Genomic DNA, 19,868 nt, shown 5'->3' with positions numbered 1-19,868 from the left:
AACTTTTCACATACATTTACAATTTAAAATTAAATCTGGCCTACATAAAATATTTAACCGACCTTTTTTATTTTTATTTATTTATTTTTTGCGGAGCAGTGTTGAAAACGAAAGTAGAAATGGCAGCCTCTGTGAAAACAATACTAAGGGGGCTTCGCCGTTGTGCGGTATTAGAAGGGGTCTCCAGGCAGACAGCCCTTAATTTTGCCAGATCTGCTCACTTTACATATGTACCCGACACGCCATCAGCTGTATATGGTATGCGGATAAATAATACTGTTGAAAATTTAACTCACAAGTTGAAAGTCAAGCCAAAGTCGACCTTGTCAGTTTGTGTGTCTGCTATATTTCTCTCTTTGGGCGCTTGCTACATTTGTGTAAACATTTTGATACTTACTGCTGTGTTTCAGATGTTTAAATTTGAGAGCGCTTATGCAACTGATTAACTAAATTTGAATTATCTTTTACATTTTCTTAGAACTGCATGTAGAAAGATGGCTATGAGAACTCAAACAAGCAAGATTAGCACTATATGCATATATAGTAATTCACTAAATTATACACATTTGATGCCTTTAAAATGCCATAGATTTCATACAATTTATATCAGTTTTCAGTATACCTCGATCTCCAAAAAACAAATATTTGAATGCTTAGAACAAACTGTAACAGTAAGCCATTTAGTAAATGGAAATCCCAGTCATAACAAAGAGGAATGGGCTTGTGACTGGTTGAAAGAGGATGCTTACTCCTTCATGACACATGATCCTTAATCACTGATGGTTTAGAGGTCTTGTCTTTGCCCTGCTCCCAATTTGTATGGTAAACATTTAAGAAATGAATTTAATTTTTGAAGATTCATGAGGTTATGAACTACGACGCTTCACGCGTTAGCGCTTCATGATAAATATGCCGACGTGAAGCGTTGTAGTTCATATACCTCATGAATCTTCAAAAAATTAAATTCATTTCTTATATTTACATTATTTTTTTGATGACTTGCAATAAATTTACGCCGTTCAACTGTCATTTTGAAAACAAAACAGGGTGCACTATATTTTTTGACGTCAAGCGTGGTATTATGACGTAACAATGGAGATATTCATGCTTATTTGTGATACATACCTAATGTAGTTCATGAGAAAATATACTGCATTTTATTTTGTAAAGAATCATAGGGGAAATTTATTGGAAATGTAAATATTTTCAGAGGAATGCTTTGAAGCTTGAATACTGTTTATCATCTTCTTATTGAAAGTGCATGAACTTTATAGATCAATCAAATCATTTGTCATATGAATTCGCAGAGAATTCAAGAAAAATATGAAGCACCCGACTAGGATTTGAATCCAGATCCTCTGTACATTGAATTAATACTGTAATCACATATAATGTACATCACATTTCAATTACCAGTGATCAAAAATTGACTTTATTTGTCCATTAGAGCAAAAAGGTTTCATTTGGGCTATTTATTAATGCCTGTTCTCCATAGGGCTGCATGTAAAATAGAAATTAGAAAATAATTTTATTTATAGTTATAAGCTCTGTTCTCTTTTGAAAATCTTTTTTTTTAAATAATTTATTAATTTGCTTTTCAGGGGACACAACTCGTATGAACCTAGTCCAGGCAATTAACAACACATTAGATTTGACACTAGCAACAGACCCCACAGCAGGTGAGAGCATTTCTGATTGTCCTATAGCTGTACATGCAGCATTAAAAGTACCAAAATGTGTTCTAATGTAAACAATGTCAGCTGGTATACTATTTGGTGAAATAAACATTTGTTGAAAATGCTATGGAATATACAGTCATGTACATGTATATAACAAACCATGATATTTTTTTAGTTTTATTTGGGGAAGATGTGGCATTTGGAGGAGTATTTAGGTGTAGCAATGAACTGAAAGATAAACATGGTAAGTAATTATGTTCCCCAAACGAAGTTTGGGAACATATTGTTTTTACTTTTTTCTGAATTTTCTTCTCCGGTACTTTTTTTGTCCGCGAGTGTTCTCGTAAACTACTCATCCGATCTAGGTGAAACCTTTTTAGGGTCACTAGGTATGTTATGTAGATGTGCGGAACGAAGGTCATTTTGCGCGCACGTGCGTGCATGTACACACACGTGTAACGCGTGAAATGACCAATATGATAGATATAGCCGTAACCTTTTAAATTTTTGATGAAATGCTTTGAAACTCATAATATAAGGATATAATAGTAGTATAGACATGATGACATGGTCAAAATAGCAAGATCTCACGCGCATGCACGTGCGCTTCGTTCCGATTGGTTGAAACAAAAGTCTTTATATCTTTTTTGTTTTCTGACAAAATCCTTTGAAATTTTGAACATAGTCATACATTATGAAGATCTACAGCCTGATATATAAGAATAATCATGACCGCACGCACATGCACGTTAGCTGCAATCTGATTGGCTAAAAGTTTAAATGCCTAAAACTTTCTTAGTTCTCATTAATACAGGGTGAAATTTCGAATATGAATAGATATAATGAATGCCTACATTATTCTACCATCAAAAGTAAATGCAAGGACGTCATGCACATGCGTGCTCACACAATGCTTTAAACGACAGTATACTTAAGTCTTTTGATGTTCATGCAGAATGTAAAGACATGTAACATACTGAAGCAGATCTTTTTACCCTTGACCTTGATACTTAGGTCAAGGTCACTAGTAACCTGAATAAAATGTTGATATTAGCTATTTACCAAAATGACTTTGACCTATGAACTTGAAATCGACCTTAACCTTTGACCTTAACCCAAGGGTAGAAAGACCCCCCCTCAAACAAAGTAGAGAATCGCTGTAAAGCTAAAATTACACTTCGGACCCACATAACATTTCAAGGAAACTGCAGAAAAGAGCTCGAGGAAAGAGTATTAAAATATTTGATGTGAGTTTCCAAAGAATATAGAAATTATTAATTTAATTAATTACAAATCCTGTCGTGTTTGAAATTAAAGTACAGATGAACAAAGTTGGTATATAAGCCTTCTATGTTTACATGTATTTATTCGGATGTCGTTAATAGCATTCAATTCTACTGATTTGAAACAATATATTAATACCAAGCATCCTTTGTTTATTTAACCTTTGAAATTTAATTGATTTTTTTTTTAGAATTACGCAATCCCCAGAAATTCAAAATCAATATACATGTACGCTCCTTCGTAAAAAAAAATATCAGGTATTTGCATTCATGAAAAATATATTAACAAGAAGGTTTTAAAGAATATTGGTCACATTAGCTGATACGAATGTCTTTATAAATATCTATTGTAAACCCCAGAAAGTAGCCTCCTATGCATTCAATTTGGAAAAAATGAATAGTCCCGGTCAAAAACCTTTACATGTATATATTTATTTACATAGTATATAAAATTTACTAGGCACAGGTACCAGAGTTGTCAAAATGACCAGAGAGGAAATATATTAAAAAAAATCTGAACAGATTAAAGGAAAATCCCTTTTCTATGTATGGAACTAAAATTGACTAAGTTCATTTTGATTGGTTAGCCATCGGCGTGATATCCTCAGTCGACTTTAACACCAACTTTGAGCCCGAGGTTAAAATCAGTAGAGAATTTAAACGTGAATAGGTATTTCAAAAAATGATATATACTTGAAATGTGGTAACTTTATATCTGTATTTTTTCTATTATTCGCGGGATAGAAAGATGTGTTAATCGCTTAACCAACATGCCATGATCATCTTGCATATGCATGTACATGTACGTGTGGGCCAATGCAAAACGTTAAACGATATATAGTTGATATCATTGTAACTTTTATATCTTTAAATGAAATCCTTAAATACTTAGTATATTTATAAAAGGTGTTACAGGAAAAGCTATGGCACGAAAAGGGACATGGGGAGCGTTTGGGGAACATCTGTAACGGTCCCCGTTACAATTAGCCCTAGTTTGAAGATAAAATGTCACCAGTGACCTACCAAAATTTACTTAGTTGTATGTTGTGTCATCCTATAAAGTTTATATTTCTACCTGTATACAAGCATTCATGTAAGGTTATGATTATAATACTGACTGGAACACATCATTTTTACTCTGTTGACCAGCTTAACATATCATTTCATCATGGGTTTTTTTCCTGGCAGGTGGAGATAGAGTTTTTAATAGTCCCCTCAGTGAGCAGGGTATCGTGGCCTTTGGTATTGGTCTGGCCGTAGCAGGTTCTACAGCTATCGCAGAAATACAGTTTGCTGATTACATCTTCCCAGCTTTTGATCAAGTGAGTACTGAACATGGAGGCATGCAGCAAGAAGTGAAGATTTATGATTCAATATGACACTCCAGACTTTCATTTTCACCTAGTTGCATGAACCAAGACATGAAAAAACATTCATGTAGTAATAAATTTTCTCTCAAATTTTTACAGATAAATGGACAAAAATGTTTAGTTAATAATGCAATCACAGATAATTTCCTTTTCTACCTTTGGGGTAGGGGGTGATTACAGCAACAATGGTATATTTTTTTAAAAATTGTATGTTGATTATCATTTCTGAATATGACTTGTAGTTTAGTTGCTTAAAATTAACATATTATTATCGACTTTTCAAAACTTTCCATAATCTAGTGATGTAGATCTTCATTTACCTGGGTATTAGAAATCACTGAACTAAGCAGTACTTTAAGCTATCTTTGAGTTATAAACACTTCTACCCTTCTATAGATAACTAACGAGGCAGCAAAGTTCCGCTACAGGACGGGAGACTTGTTTGACTGTGGGAAACTGACGATCCGGACCCCCTGCAGCGCTGTAGGTCACGGCGCCCTCTATCACTCACAGAGTCCCGAGGCTTTCTTTGCTCATGTACCAGGGCTTAAGGTAAGGTTAAAGTTATTCTAATCAAAGACACAGTCATTTAACATACAATCAAAGAAATATGGAGTTTATTCTTCCTTATTTGGATCTGTGATCAATACAAAGTAAGAAACGTATGAGGTATGAGTTACACATAGTTCTCATTTTCGTCTATGTAAATCAAGATATGTCAGTGTTCCAAAAGTCTATCAAAACCATTATTTTCTCCGGTTACAGACCATATCCACCAGTAGAGTTGTCCTTCTTTGCTTACTTAAATTTGAAAATAATTTACCCAAGTCAGTAGATATCTGTACATTTCCTGACAGTGTTGGACTTTTTAGCTCACCTGTGCTGAAAGCTCAAGTGAGCTTTTCTCATCATCTGTTGTCCAGTGTCTGTCTGTTTGTCCTTCCATCTGTAAACTTCACATTTTCAATTTCTCAAGAACCACTGGACTAATTTTAACCAAAGTTAATACAAAGCATCTTTGGATGATGGGGATTCTAAATTGTAACCAGAAGTCTCTGTCGAGACTGTAGCTCTACTGGTTTATACTTAAAACAAAGGAAGAGAAAAGTAGCAGTTGGGACTTGAGACTTTAAATCAGCAATAAATAGAAAAATGATCCTTGCCACTCATCAAAATAAAAACCAATGCACAGAATTATGTATCTTAGTATAGTCTACTTGTGTGCCAAGTTATACTGAAATCAGACAAAACAGCAGGAGAAGTAGCATTTTGAAAGAATTTCACAGAAATTTCTATTTTTAGTAACCTGGCAACATTGTTCATTGAAATCAAAAACCGATGCACAGAATTATGTATCTTAGTGTAGTCTACTTGTTTGCCAAGTTATATCAAAATCAGACCAAAACTGTAGGAGGAGTAGCATTTTGAAAGAATTTCACAGAAATTTCTATTTTTAGTTACCACGGCAACACCGTTTATCGAAATCAAAAACCGATGCACAAAATTATGTATCTTAGTGTAGTTTACTTGTGTGCCAAGTTATACTGAAATCGGACCAAATCTGTAGGAGGAGTAGCATTTTAAAAGAATTTCAAAGAAATTTCTATTTTTAGTAACCAAGGCAACACCGTTCATCGAAATCAAAAACCGATGCATAGAATTATGTATCTTAGTGTAGTCTACTTGTTCCAAGTTATACTGAAATCGGACCAAATCTGTAGGAGGAGTAGCATTTTAAAAGAATTTCAAAGAAATTTCTATTTTTAGTAACCACGGCAACACTGTTCATCGAAATCAAAATCCGATGCACAGAATTATGTATTTTAGTGTAGTCTACTTGTGTGCCAAGTAATATTGAAATTGGACCAAAACTGTAGGAGGAGTAGCATTTTGAAAGAATTTCAAAGAAATTTCTATTTTTAGTAACCAAGGCAACACCGTTCATCGAAATCAAAAACCGATGCACAGAATTATGTATCTTAGTGTAGTCTACTTTTGTGCCAAGTTATATTGAAATCAGACTATAACTGTAGGAGGAGTAGCATTTTGAAAGAATTTCACAGAAATTTCTATTTTTAGTAACCACGGCAACATCGTTCATCGAAATCAAAAACCGATGCACAAAATTATGTATCTTAGTGTAGTCTACTTGTGTGCCAAGTTATATTGAAATTAGACCAAAACTGTAAGAGGAGTAGCATTTTGAAAAATTGTTTACAGACAGACAGACAGACAGACAGACAGACGGACAGACAGACAGACGGACGGACGACGGACGCATTACTATCGCATAAGCTCTTCTGGTCTCTGACCAGTAGAGCTAAAAATGAAGGGCTAAACCCCTTCCAAAGGGAGATAATCAAGAAAAGGCAAAATATGTAGGGATCATTAAAAATATTCTTCTTTTCACTAGACCAACAAAGTTGAAACTTATATGGAAGCTTTCTGAGGTCATGTCAGGAACATAAAATCTATCAAGATGTACATCTTCACTGTTTATTGCCAAATACATGTATTTACATATGGTGTGATTTTTTTCTAGTAAGCCAACTGTAAAATTGATTTGAATACCATTTTTGTCTATACTGGGCAGTGGCATGTAAAAATAAACACGGAGAAACTTGCACTAAAGTAACGTATCAATGAGGTTACGGAGATGTTAGCTAGTAAATATATAATAATAATATAGGGCAACAAAAAACTTAAAGAATAAGTATATCTTTGGTGCTTTTTGACATGTACAATGTAAGTACAATGTATAAGAAATGTTGTTAAGTATACATGTATTTATAAAATGTTGACATGGGTTCAATATAAGGTTACTTTTAGTTATTAGTTTCTCATCAATATTCTTTTCAAATTGTTACTGCCAATATTACTGCATGAAATGACACTGCATATATCCTACACATTTAATTAATTAAATTTTTTTTTATTATACCCCCCGCTTGAAAAGCGGGAGAGTATATAGTAATCGTTAATTCTGTCTGTCTGTACGTCCATCCGTCCGTCCAGCTGTCCGTCCGTCCGTCTGCTACGCTTTGGGGTACCCATCTCCTATCTGCAACTCCTCTCATACCACTTTAGGAAATTTAATGAAACTTTCACAGAAGCTTTATTACATATTGCCATTGTGCACCTCCTATTTTACTTTTTGATCCGACACATATTTTGGGTTTCCCGGCCACAGCAAAATATGGACTTTGCAATTATAACTATATGGAGGCGGGGGGTATCATTTAGTGAGCTCATCGCTCACAGTACCTCTAGTTTTGAAATATTGTTATTCATCTCACATCTGAAACTGCTACATTTACAATTATTTAAATGGATGAATGGGATAAAAATTTCAATGCACTGATGCATAATGCATTTCGAAATAGTTAATTCATTTTACATCGTGCATTTCCATTCATTCAGTTCCTTTAATTGCCTCTGTACCAGGAGTCTGTATGATACAGAGGTGATAAATTTAGTACTAAACTAGTCCATTAATGAAAACTTGATGAATGCTTCCTGTAATTCATCAGAAAAATACAACTGCAGTATTTGAGTAGGTAGATGTGATAGAAAACAATTGGGTGAACCAACTGCTTCTACAAAATCAAAGTTCATGAACTTAAAGACTGATTTAGAAAAGAAGTTCAACTTCAACAAATACTAGGCAATACATGTATATGAGGTTGGTCAGGTGATCCTTTTTAGCTCACCTGTTCCAATGAGCTTTTCTGATCAAAATTTGTCTGTTGTCTGTCGTTGTCAACTTTTCACATTTTCATCTTCTACTCAAGAACCATGCGACCAATTTCAACCAAACTTGCCACAAAGTATCCTTGGGTAAAGGGGATTCAAGTTTATTCAAATGAAGGGCCACACCCTCTTCCAAAGGGATATAATCATGAATTAATGAAAAATTAATTGCATCTTTTAAAATTCTTCTTCTCAAGAACCACTGAGCCAGGAAAGATGAAACTCAAGTGGAAGCATCATCTGGTAGTGTAGATTCAAGTTTGCCCAAATCATGACCCCCAGGAGTAGGATGGGGTCACAATTGGGGATCAAAGTTTAACAAAAGAATACATAGGAAAAATCTTTAAAAATCTCAAGAACCACTGGGCCAGAAAAGATGAAACTCAAATGGAAGCATCCTCTGGTAGTGTAGATTAAAGTTTGTTCAATTCATGACCTCAAGGGTAGGGCGGGGCCACAATGGGGTGTCAAAGTTTAACATAGGAATATATAGGAAAAATCTTTAAAAATCTTTTCAAGAACAGCAAAGCCATGATTGGTCATAGTTATATAGAAGTATCCTTAGGTAGTGTAGATTCAATTTTGTTCAAATCATGACCCCGGGAGGGGGGGGGGGGGCACAATGGGTGAGCAAGATTTTATGTAGGAGTACACAGACAATTTTTTTTTTTAAATCTTCTTCTCAAGAACAACAAAGCCATGATTGATCATCAGTATAAAAGCATCAAAAAAGGTAATGTACATTTAAATTTGTTCAAATTATGACCAACCAGGCGAATAGAGGAGCCGTTAAAGTGGATCATTGTTATACGAAGGAATTTAAAGGCTATACCAATAAAAATTTTCATCTTATATACAGCAAAGCCATTTATGTATTAATTTAAAAGAATAGATTGAAGTTTGTTCAGATACCCCCCACCCCATCCCTGAACCCACTTTTATATTGAAACTTTTCAATGCTGTACTGATTGTTGCTTTTACGTAGCTAGTTTCTCAAGTGAGCGATGTGGCGCCTGGACCTCTTGTTGATTATAGACTGAAATACTAGGCATCTTGAAAAATTGGCATGTAAAGTTACAAATAAGAAAATGATTTCTATGTTATTTACACAGTTTTATTTTAATTTTGATTTTTATTACTTGTTATAAAAACCAATCAGCATTGAGTTATGAAATGATTTGTCTGCGGACTGTTGTGATTATAATTAAGCACAGATGTTCTTTTAAAAAAACTTTCAACTACATGCGCAATGTAAATTAGTTTTATATATATAGATGTTCAATTGTTTAGAGATGTAAAAATTGTTTCAGTTATTTCACAAACTGTAAAGAATAAAAGAATTACCAGGTAAATCTATATAAAGTATTTTCCCCTTTTGGCAAGTTCAGATAACCAAAATTCATGAGATCTTTCAACCTGTCAAGAATAATGGGCCTCCTTTGGCCCTGTGAATTTCTGAAAATCAGAACTGCTCATTTTTTGTTGAAAATATGTTAAATTCCACTTGGACCCTTGGTGACTTCATATCAAATAAAAATTACGTAATATTTTCTCTTGAATTGCGTCCTTTTCCTCAAATCTTGAAAATTTGTTTAAAAATGCCGCAAAAAACTTTGAGCATTTATTTAATTATTCCTTAAACATATATGCTGACTTCAAAGCACTGAATAATTTCATAAATGTTTTTTACAATATACAAAAGAAATTTCAGTTTTTTATGAATTTTGCGGGAAAATGTACATATTTCGTCGATATTTTAAATAAAAGTCACCGAGCGCATGTGTGTTCAGGATAAATATTTTGATATAATGTGTAGAATGATAATATAAATGAAATATGTCAATATTGTTCCTGAACACACAAGCGCTCTATAAATTTTAAAGCTTAAATTGTTGAAATTTTGTCCATTTTGTCCTCTTTCTGAAAAAGGATATAAAATCGGACTAGTTTGTGACCTTTAAAAACAGAAATTGTGAATACACATGCTGGAACTATAATATTTTCTGTTTTTATATTTCTCGTACAATTTATTGAATTCAGCACATTTACACTTGTTTTCAAAATTTGACTTTTGTTGGATTGCAATATACCGCATATAGTTCTTTGTTTAAAAACGGCAAAATATTTAAGCATTTTTAAAATATTTTGCATAACCCCCAACATCTGATCTAAAATGTTTAACTATATACTAAAAGAACTGTTTTGGAAGATTCTAATCCATGAAACAATTTTTGGATCGTGGGGTGGACTCATATTTTAATCTAGCTGCAGAACTGTAGCACCTTTTTTGCATTTTACGGGATCTGTAGCGTTATATGGTCAAAGAATAATATATAAAACCATAACACTACAATTCTGCAGCTAATTTTAATCAATGGTTGGATGAAGATGCTTAAATTCACTCATTTTCTTCAGAATTCAAGAACATTATAGTTTCACATAGCCTGAGTATCAAAACTTGGACTCTCAGAGGAAATTTTTTATAGAAAATGAAAGCACTAAGTCTCCACATTATGTTGATGTTCGAAATGGGACGTAAGGACTTAATTGGTCAGTTAATTGGTATTACGACAGGGCCATTTTATGGAGCTAGTGAACCTACCTTTTTATTACTTTATATAAAGATTGAACTCTTCTGTTAATTACACAATTGCATTTCAAAGATACAAAAATTTAAAATGATAACAATATTAAACGATTTATTTATATGACTGTATATATTGAATAGGGTTACTTTCAAAACAATGAAATTAAATGCCACATTTTTTGAGATTTTAATTCCACGATTAAATCAAAAATTTAAAATGATAACAAAATCAACATTTAGATAACAGATTAAATTAAAATAAAATCAATTTAGAAATGTGAGGTGATTCAAGTTCAAAATTGGTGAAAATTTTAATTTGAACATATATTTCGAGTATATCTGCACTCTGCCGTCTTGGATCATTCATTTCCAGCTCAGGTATGCCATATACATGTATAGCTTTAAGACTTACTTAGAGAGGAAAATATTAATATTGAAATTCTTCAAGAAACAGTTTATTGACAGATAGAAAGCATGGGGGATATGTCATTCTTTTTGTTTTTAACATTAACTTTGATTTTAGGTTTTGTGTTCATATTTAATGCTTATATTTTTTTTTTTATTTAGAAAAGTTAAAAATTGTTTTCTATTTTAAAAATCTTGGATAAGCATATTATGTGCCTGACTGACTGGTTTCCTTTAAGGCTTTTAAAGGTTATTATCTTGCACAGTGTTTTAATTAGATACTTTGAAGTCTGTAAATATTTTTTATGTATCATGCAGATCGACACATATAAAAGGAAATCTAGATACAAAAATCAACCTTAATTGTAATCGAGGGAGGAAATTAGTTTTTTTTTTTTAAAGACTAACATTGCCATGTAAAAAAAATAAATCACACATATTTAATTGAAATGGTAGTATATATCCTAAAATATTTCAATATGACAAATTCTTTTCCCAGAAAAAGAGCTCATAAATATGAAACAGCTAAAATTTCATTTTTCGATAGAAATAACAAAACTCAAGAGGGCATCAAGATAATATTCTTGCTTCATTATCTATAAATTTTTCCATTCAGATTGTGATGCCGCGAGGCCCCTACCAGGCCAAGGGCCTCCTTCTGAGTTGTATCAGAGACCCCAACCCTTGTATCTTCTTTGAGCCTAAGATCCTGTATCGGGGCGCCATAGAGGAGGTACCTACAAAGGACTACACATTACCACTGTCTCAAGCTGAAGTCGTGTTAGAAGGTAAAAACTGGACACGTGTTTAAGGATTAAAACTTTGTTCAGTCCTATTCACTCAATTTCAGTCTTTATCTATTTGTATAGATATTGCAAGGCCTTTTCCAGAGCTCCAACCACTACCATTTAATACACTAACACCCGCAGCAATCTGCAATGTCAAAAAAGACAAACGTCAAAGGTTAAATTTTTTGAAGAAAATATTCCAATTACCAGATTCAAATTCTTTGATTAATGAAAATGATTATAGGTATAATGTGAAATATCTTAATTACTATTATATGATCAAACATTAAAATATGTAAACAAAGTATATGCATGTACAGGTATGAAATAATAATGTGAAAAACCTATATTTTCGTCTGTCTTCTCATATGGAGTTGCACAGTGGCACTCTTGCCCAATTCTTAGGCCTGTCCTTTTTTTTAGTTTCTGTTATTCACTTACATAGAGAAACTATAACAGTCAGTTTAGATACCAAGGACAAGAAAACATTTCCTTGCCTACCAAACGTTTATGACTTGTACTATTCTGTGAGAGTGAATTGACTGAATTCAGGATCGAAACACTTGATCATAGTCCAGTGCGTCGTCTGTGTCAATGCAGCCGCCATTTTTCACAAAGTCAGATTTCAACCCTGTGATATAAAACGTTATAAAATTCATATTTGAGAAAGCATAAACACCAAAATTTGAGGAAATATAGTTTATAATACATTATTAAGAATTTTCAATTGCATTTATAAAATACAGAGTAGTAATTACATTTCCATAGGATTTTAGATGTAATATACAAATTTTTAATTGCAACTTTTGCGTACTGCGCTGCCTTCCTACACAAAAGAATGAAATGTGTCATTTAAATAGGGCTAAGTTATGTATTTATTCGATATCTGTTCATAAGTTTATTAGAAAATGTTGGTTTTATCTATGTACGAAGTTTTATTAATATTAGGGATGTCATATTAACTGGGTAACATTATAAAAATCGGTACTCGGTTATATATATATTTTTGAATGTTTATAAACTTATTCATTAATGCATTAAACAATCTGTTTTATAACTTAAAATGCTCTTTGCACTTGTACATGCAGTAATTAGGGTTTCCTACGCCTCTAAATGACCGTAATTGCCTGTGACAGTGTTTATACAGTAATTATCATGACCAAGCACCTGTTACCTGGCTTTTCTCACCTTCGGCTGTCTTCTACCCTTATTTTTGGTTTGCTTTAATTATTTGTTTTCACTGAACATCATTTAAGGTCTAATTTGTTTAAATAAATTAAATAATTTTGTCAATTCTCCGAGAAGCCGTAAATGATATTACACGTGCGATTGTTGATTGGTTGTATTTGATTACATGGCAATACAAATGGTTGAAGGCAAAGGCTTTAAAAACGGATTTCCATCGTTTCACCAAACTACAAAATACCGTCCCCTAAAACTATAAAATACAGGAGTGAAAAAGTGTACGAAAATCATAATTCCGCTCTGTTAGGAGAACTTGATCAAGTTCAAGTTGATACGGTACTACAAACGCAACAAAGAGTTACATTACAATTACGGAGTAGATTTTTTTTTAACAAAAACACTGTGAACCTCTTATAATTCTATTTCTTGTGTTTATCTGATATTTAAATTGAACTTCAAAAAATGTTATTTAAATTTCGTCGTAACAAGTGCTCATCATTGTTACAACAGAAATACATTTACGGGTAAACCTCCAATCAGAGAATGTGGTTAAATTTCTACAAGAGTTTACAATGTTTTACTGTCATCAATTTACTTGTTCATATTTATTTATACTTTTTACCGAGTACCCGGGTACTCGATCGGAAAAACGTCCGAGTAACCGAGTACTAAAAATTGACCGATTTGACATCCCTAATTAATATACATGATATATGACATCGGTTCCTACAAAGCATTTGGCTTGTCTAAGGAATTTTGGACAACCCTCGTAATTGCATGTTTCCAAAATTCTACTTTAATACAATCCTGAAAGCACCACTGGATGCAATGTACCCACTGTTATTTCAACTTGGAAAGGCCAGCTTCTAAAATGCCTACACTTTGAAAGCTTTAACATTATACAAGGAAAAGGATATACTGGGCGTTTATAATCCTAGTAACATGGAGGAGTTTGTTTCACAAACTGTTGATTTTTAAACAGGATTTTTATAGACAGGTGTTTTGTGTTTTTACCTGGCATAGTAATATCAGTGTAGATTTGATCTCCAACTGTGAAGAGATATAAAGTAGGATGTCCTGTTCTTTAACTGTCAACATTACCCCTTCACTTAAGTACTAAAGCATGATTTGTAATCGCGATTTGATTTAGAAGATATCAGAAGTTTGTCATAACAAACATCCTTGGAGAATGCAGTTCATGTTAATCCTTGAGTTTGATTGCATAATAGTCTTTAGGTAACCCTGCATTAATTTGTGGTTATAAAACCTTATTCAAATCATGAGTTATAATATTAGGCCACACAAAATTAATTTTTAGCTCACGTGAGCCGAAGGCTCAAGTGAGCTTTTCTGATCAAAATTTGTCCGTTGTCTGTCGTCATCGTTGGCGTTGTCGTCGTTAACTTTTCACATTTTCGACTTCTTCTCAAGAACCACTGGGCCAATTTCAACCAAAAACTTGGCACAAAGTATCCTTAGGCGAAGGGGATTCAAGTTTGTTCAAATGAAGGGCCATGCCCTCTTCCAAGGTGAGATAATTATGAATTAGTGAAAAATTAATGGTATTTTTAGCTCTACTGGTCAGAGACCAGAAGAGCTTATGCGATAGTAAGGTGTCCGTCGTCCGTCCGTCTGTCTGTCTGTCTGTCCATCTGTCTCTAAACAATTTTTCAAAACGCTACTCCTCCTACAGTTTTGGTCTGATTTTAATGTAACTTGGCACACAAGTAGACTACACAAAGATACATGAAATAGTGCATCGGATTTTGATTTCGATGAACGGTGTTGCCATGGTTACTAAAAATAGAATTTTCTGTGAAATTCCTTTAAAATGCTACTCCTCCTACAATTATGATCTGATTTCAATACAACTTGGCATACAAGTAGACTACACTAAGTTACATAAAATAGTGCATCGGTTTTTGATTTTGATGAACGGTGTTGCCATGGTTACTAAAAATAGAATTTTCTGTGAAATTCCTTTAAAACGCTACTCCTCCTACAATTTTGATCTGATTTCAATATAACTTAGCATACAAGTAGACTACACTAAGATACATAAAATAGTGCATCGGATTTTGATTTCGATGAACTGTGTTGCCATGGTTACTATAAATAGAATTTTCTGTGAAATTCCTTAAAAATGCTACTCCTCCTATAGTTATGATCTGATTTCAATATAACTTGGCACACAAGTAGACTACACTAAGATACATAAAATAATGCATAGGTTTTTGATTTTGATGAACGGTGTTGCCATGGTTACTAAAAATAGAATTTTCTGTGAAATTCCTTTAAAATGCTACTCCTCCTACAATTTTGATCTGATTTCAATATAACTTCGCACACAATTAGACTACACTAAGATACATAAAATAGTGCATCAGTTTTTGATTTCGATGAACGGTGTTGCCATGGTTACTAAAAATAGAATTTTCTGTGAAATTCCTTTAAAACGCTACTCCTCCTACAATTTTGATCTGATTTCAATATAACTTAGCACACAAGTAGACTTACACAAGTAGACTACACAAAGATACATAAAATAGTGCATCGTTTTTTTATTTCGATGAACAGTGTTGCCATGCTTCTAAAAATAGAATTTTCTGTGAATTCCTTTAAAACGCTACTCCTCCTCAATTTTGGTCTGATTTCAATATGACTTGGCACACAAGTGGTCTGCATTAAGATACATAGAATAGTGCATCGGATTTTGATTTAGATGAACGGTGTTGCCATGGTTACTAATAAAATGAATTTTCTGTGAAATTCCTTTGAAATGCAACTCCTCTTACAGTTTTGGTCCGATTTCAATATAACTTGGCACACAAGTAGATTACACTAAGATATATAAAATAGTGCATCGGATTTTGATTTTGATGAACAGTGTTGCCATTGTTACTAAAAATAGAAATGTATGAAATTCCTTTAAAAAGCTACTCCTTCTATAGTTGTGGTCTGATGGCAATGGCTTCTTTTCTCATCCTTTGTTATAAGTACAAACCAGTAGAGCTACAGTCTCGACAGAGACTTCTGGTTAAAAAATCTTCTCAAGAACCACTGGGCCAGGAAAGATGAAACTTATGTGGAAGCATCCTCAGATAGTGTAGATTCAAGTTTGTTCAAATCCTGACCCCTGGGGGTAGGGTGGGGCCACAATGGCTGATCAAAGTTTTACATAGGAATATATATATAGGAAAAATCTTTATAAAAATGGTCTTCTCAAGTACCTCAAAGCAAGGATTCGTGATAGTATAGGAAGAAAATGTTTTTGAAAATTTTTTTTATCAAGAACAGCAAAGTCATATGCTGTATTAATATGAAGCCATTCTAAAAAAGTATTAAATTCAAGCCCCCCCCCCCCCCCCCACTCAGTAAACTCTGTTCTGATCTGCTTTGTGTTTTTTCCTAGACGATTTGCTCAGGTGAGCGATGTGGCCCCTGGGCCTCTTGTTTGATGCTCTGACAGCCCTGCTCATGTTACACCTCACCCCTACAAACACATACACATAAAAAGGATGAGTTATTTATTAGAAGCATAAAATCACATTTTAAAAGTTATATTTGTGGTTTCCTTTCAATATTGTCAGACATTTTAGTTCCATTACTAGGACCAAGCCTAAGCAACACCATATTAAATATCTTTTAAAAATATTCAACAACACAGATTTTCTTTTGTTTTGTAGGTGACAATGTAACATTAGTTGGATGGGGAACTCAAGTCCATGTTTTATTAGAGGTTGCCAAAATTGCTCAGGATAAACTTGGTGTATCATGTGAAGTTATTGACCTCCGGACAATACTGCCCTGGGACTCAGACACCATCTGTAAGGTAGGTCAGGGGGGTTCACAATCAGATAGGTTTGGGGTCACCATCTGTAAGGTAGGTCAGGGGTCACAGCCTGTGAGGTAGGTTAGGGATCACAATCTGTAAGATAGGTCAAAATCTGTAAGGTAGATCAGAGGTCACAGTCTGTTAGATAAGTCGGGGGTCACAACCTGTGAGGTAGGTTAGGGGTCACAATCTGTGAGGTAGGTTAGGGGTCACAATCTGTAAGATAGGTCAGGGTCAAAATCTGTAAGGTAGATCAGAGGTCACAGTCTGTTAGATAAGTCGGGTGTCACAACCTGTGAGGTAGGTTAGGGGTCACAATCTGTGAGATAGGTTAGGGGTCACAATCTGTAAGATAGGTCAGGGGTCACAATCTGTAAGATAGGTCTGGGTCACAATCTGTAAGATAGGTCAGGGATCACAGTCTGTGAGGTAGGTCAGGGGTAACAGTCTGCAAGGTAGGTTAGGGGTCACAATCTGTGAGGTAGGTAAGGGGTCAAAGTCTGCGAGGTAGGTCAGGGGTCACAGACTTTAGGGTAGGTCAGGGATCATAGACTGTAAAGGTAGGTCAGGGATCACAATCTGTAAGGTAGGTCAGAGGTCAGAATTTTGTGAGGTCTCAGGTCAGAGGTCAAAGTCTTGTAAATAGGTCTGAAATAAAAGGAATTCGCTTTATTCAATATATATAATAATAAATGTTAAACAGAAATATACAGAACTTGAAATTACTGTAGGACTGATTTGGAGGGTGGAGTTTTAACACTAAGTGTACTAGTTAAAGATCTCTGGAAGTCTGATTTTATTATTGAATCATCTTGATTCCTAAAATGTGCCTTTTATAATTGGTATACAAGTATGTAAATTCAAAGTTCTACGAAAATCTTGTTGGTTAGCTGAATGATTGGGATTATTGTTATCTTAATTTGCTAGGTTTGACTGTACAGTGTTGTATTTATGTAAATACACAAATTTTCTTTCAGTCTGTGGTTAAAACGGGCAGATTACTAGTTGCCCATGAGGCTCCCCTTACTATGGGCTTCGCAGCTGAAATCGCAGCAACAGTACAGGTAATTCTCATAAAGATTTATTGTTAAAAAAAGCAAGGAATTTCTCAGAATATGATAATCAATCTTGCATTTTTAGCTCACCTTTGCCCCAGGATCATGAAATAGATGTAGACTGAAGTCAAATTTTCAATTGCCTGTAAAATATTTATTAATTACTGAATTAATCTCAAAATTTACAAATGACAGCACTTTTGTGAATCAATATTGGAATATATTTTAATTTTGATGTGCTTGACTTCCACAATAATTAAGTAAAAAAATGAAGACTTTGACTTAAGTCCTTCATGATCCTAGGGCCAGAGCAGAATGTGCGTGTTTTTCATAAAAAAAATTGTCTGTTGATAGTATTAATCGTTGTTGTCTGTGTCACAAACATTTGACTTTTAATTGACAAGATACATGTAGTTATGATAATATTGAATTTTGTTACAGTCTGAGTGTTTCCTGAACTTGGAGGCACCCATTGAACGAGTGTGTGGCTATGACACTCCGTTTCCCCATGTGTACGAGGCTTTCTACATCCCTGATAAATGGAAATGTCTAGAAGGAATCAAGAAGTTAATTAATTACTGAACTATTCTGGGAACTCTAAGTCACATCACAATCAAAAAATACAATACAGGCATATTGTATAAAATGCTGGTTGCTGGCTGCGAAAAGGAGTGTGAAAATCCAAAGGGGAGAAAAAAGTCATTTTCTGCAAAAACTGTTTTGTACTTAAATATGTAGCTGATTAAATTTTAGGAGCCAGGTTTTTGTTGCATAAAATGATTTCTCCTCTTATTTTACACAAAACTTGAAGAAAAAATATGACAGTTGCATAACTGTAGTGTAATAACCTAACACATTTATCAATTGAGGATTAAGATATATTCCATAGTGTGTGAATTTCAACAGGTCTCTATCTCAGTTTTCATTTTGTACAATTCGGTTTACCACTGCTAATTAAGCTAATACAAGACCTTTGCGAACTCGTACCCATTTTGGGACGGAGTAGTGTATTCAAAAACTTTCAAACCTGTAAATATATACTCATGAAATACGAACTAGAAATTCATAAAAATCTATTTATTCAGCATTTTGAATTGTTGAGTACTCGACTACTGCGTACTTGTTTTAAACAGCTGAATTTTTTAAGTGATCCAATTTTGATATTGAAGACTTATCTGCACTCTGTAGTGGAAATTGACCTATTTAAAGTGACTATGAAGGACATTTGCAAAGTACTCCATAATTATATCATAAAGATGTGTGAGAAAATATTAAACTTGTACACCGAGTTAATGATGAGAAAAGGAAAAGAGAATCTGCAAATCATGCAATTTTTGTGACACTTTGTTTACTGACTTGAATCTCATATGATGCATATCATGAATGCTATTAAATTATTTGGTGTATTAGTTGATGTTGTTTTTAGAAGAGAATGGACCTCTTTATGCAATTTTGGGGAAATTTATGTTTTTATTGCAAGACTTTATGTGGGCAAGAGCAGGTGAGATCTGATAACATTTGACATATCCATAGTATGCAAGAAACCTATTTTCAAGGTACCAAAATTTACCTACAGTTGAACTTTGATATCTTGCACATCAAGGTCTTTGAATACCACAGATATGTCAAAGTAAATTTGGAAGTCCCCATCCACTTATTCTTAACTTTCAATCCTGTTGAGTTTGAGATAAGAGGATTTGACTGTATATTATTCCTTTGAAAGTTAGCAGGATGAAGCAAAACAAAACCCACACAATATGAATTTCTGATGGATCGAAATAAAAAAAATCTTTAGAAATGGTTGCAAATACGCAAAATACACATATATTGTACTGTGTCACCGATGTGTTAATTGAATAACAATTTCATTACATAGATAAAGTGTTCTCTTCCAATGAAATCCTGTGATATTAAAGAAAATGATTTCCTTT

The 19,868-nt window shown here is 33.7% G+C and overlaps 1 protein-coding gene across 1 annotated transcript; it reads left to right on the top strand.

The window, feature by feature from the left end:
- Positions 1–90: 90 nt before the first annotated feature.
- On the top strand, positions 91–19,346 carry LOC134242383 (2-oxoisovalerate dehydrogenase subunit beta, mitochondrial-like). The gene is made up of 9 exons (XM_062724451.1): positions 91–258; positions 1,602–1,679; positions 1,855–1,923; positions 4,151–4,284; positions 4,729–4,884; positions 11,691–11,862; positions 16,734–16,879; positions 17,860–17,946; positions 18,379–19,346. Exons 1-9 carry the CDS (start codon positions 120–122, stop codon positions 18,517–18,519), a joined length of 1,122 nt encoding a protein of 373 aa, XP_062580435.1. The 5' UTR covers positions 91–119; the 3' UTR covers positions 18,520–19,346.
- Positions 19,347–19,868: the final 522 nt, after the last annotated feature.

Source organism: Saccostrea cucullata, unplaced genomic scaffold, assembly GCF_032062105.1.
Source record: "Saccostrea cucullata isolate Sc308-1 unplaced genomic scaffold, CSIRO_AGI_Scuc_v1 ctg268, whole genome shotgun sequence".
Lineage (NCBI taxonomy): Eukaryota > Metazoa > Mollusca > Bivalvia > Ostreida > Ostreidae > Saccostrea > Saccostrea cuccullata.
Note: the sequence above shows the minus strand (reverse complement) of the source record. Positions and strands in the feature narration are given on the sequence as shown.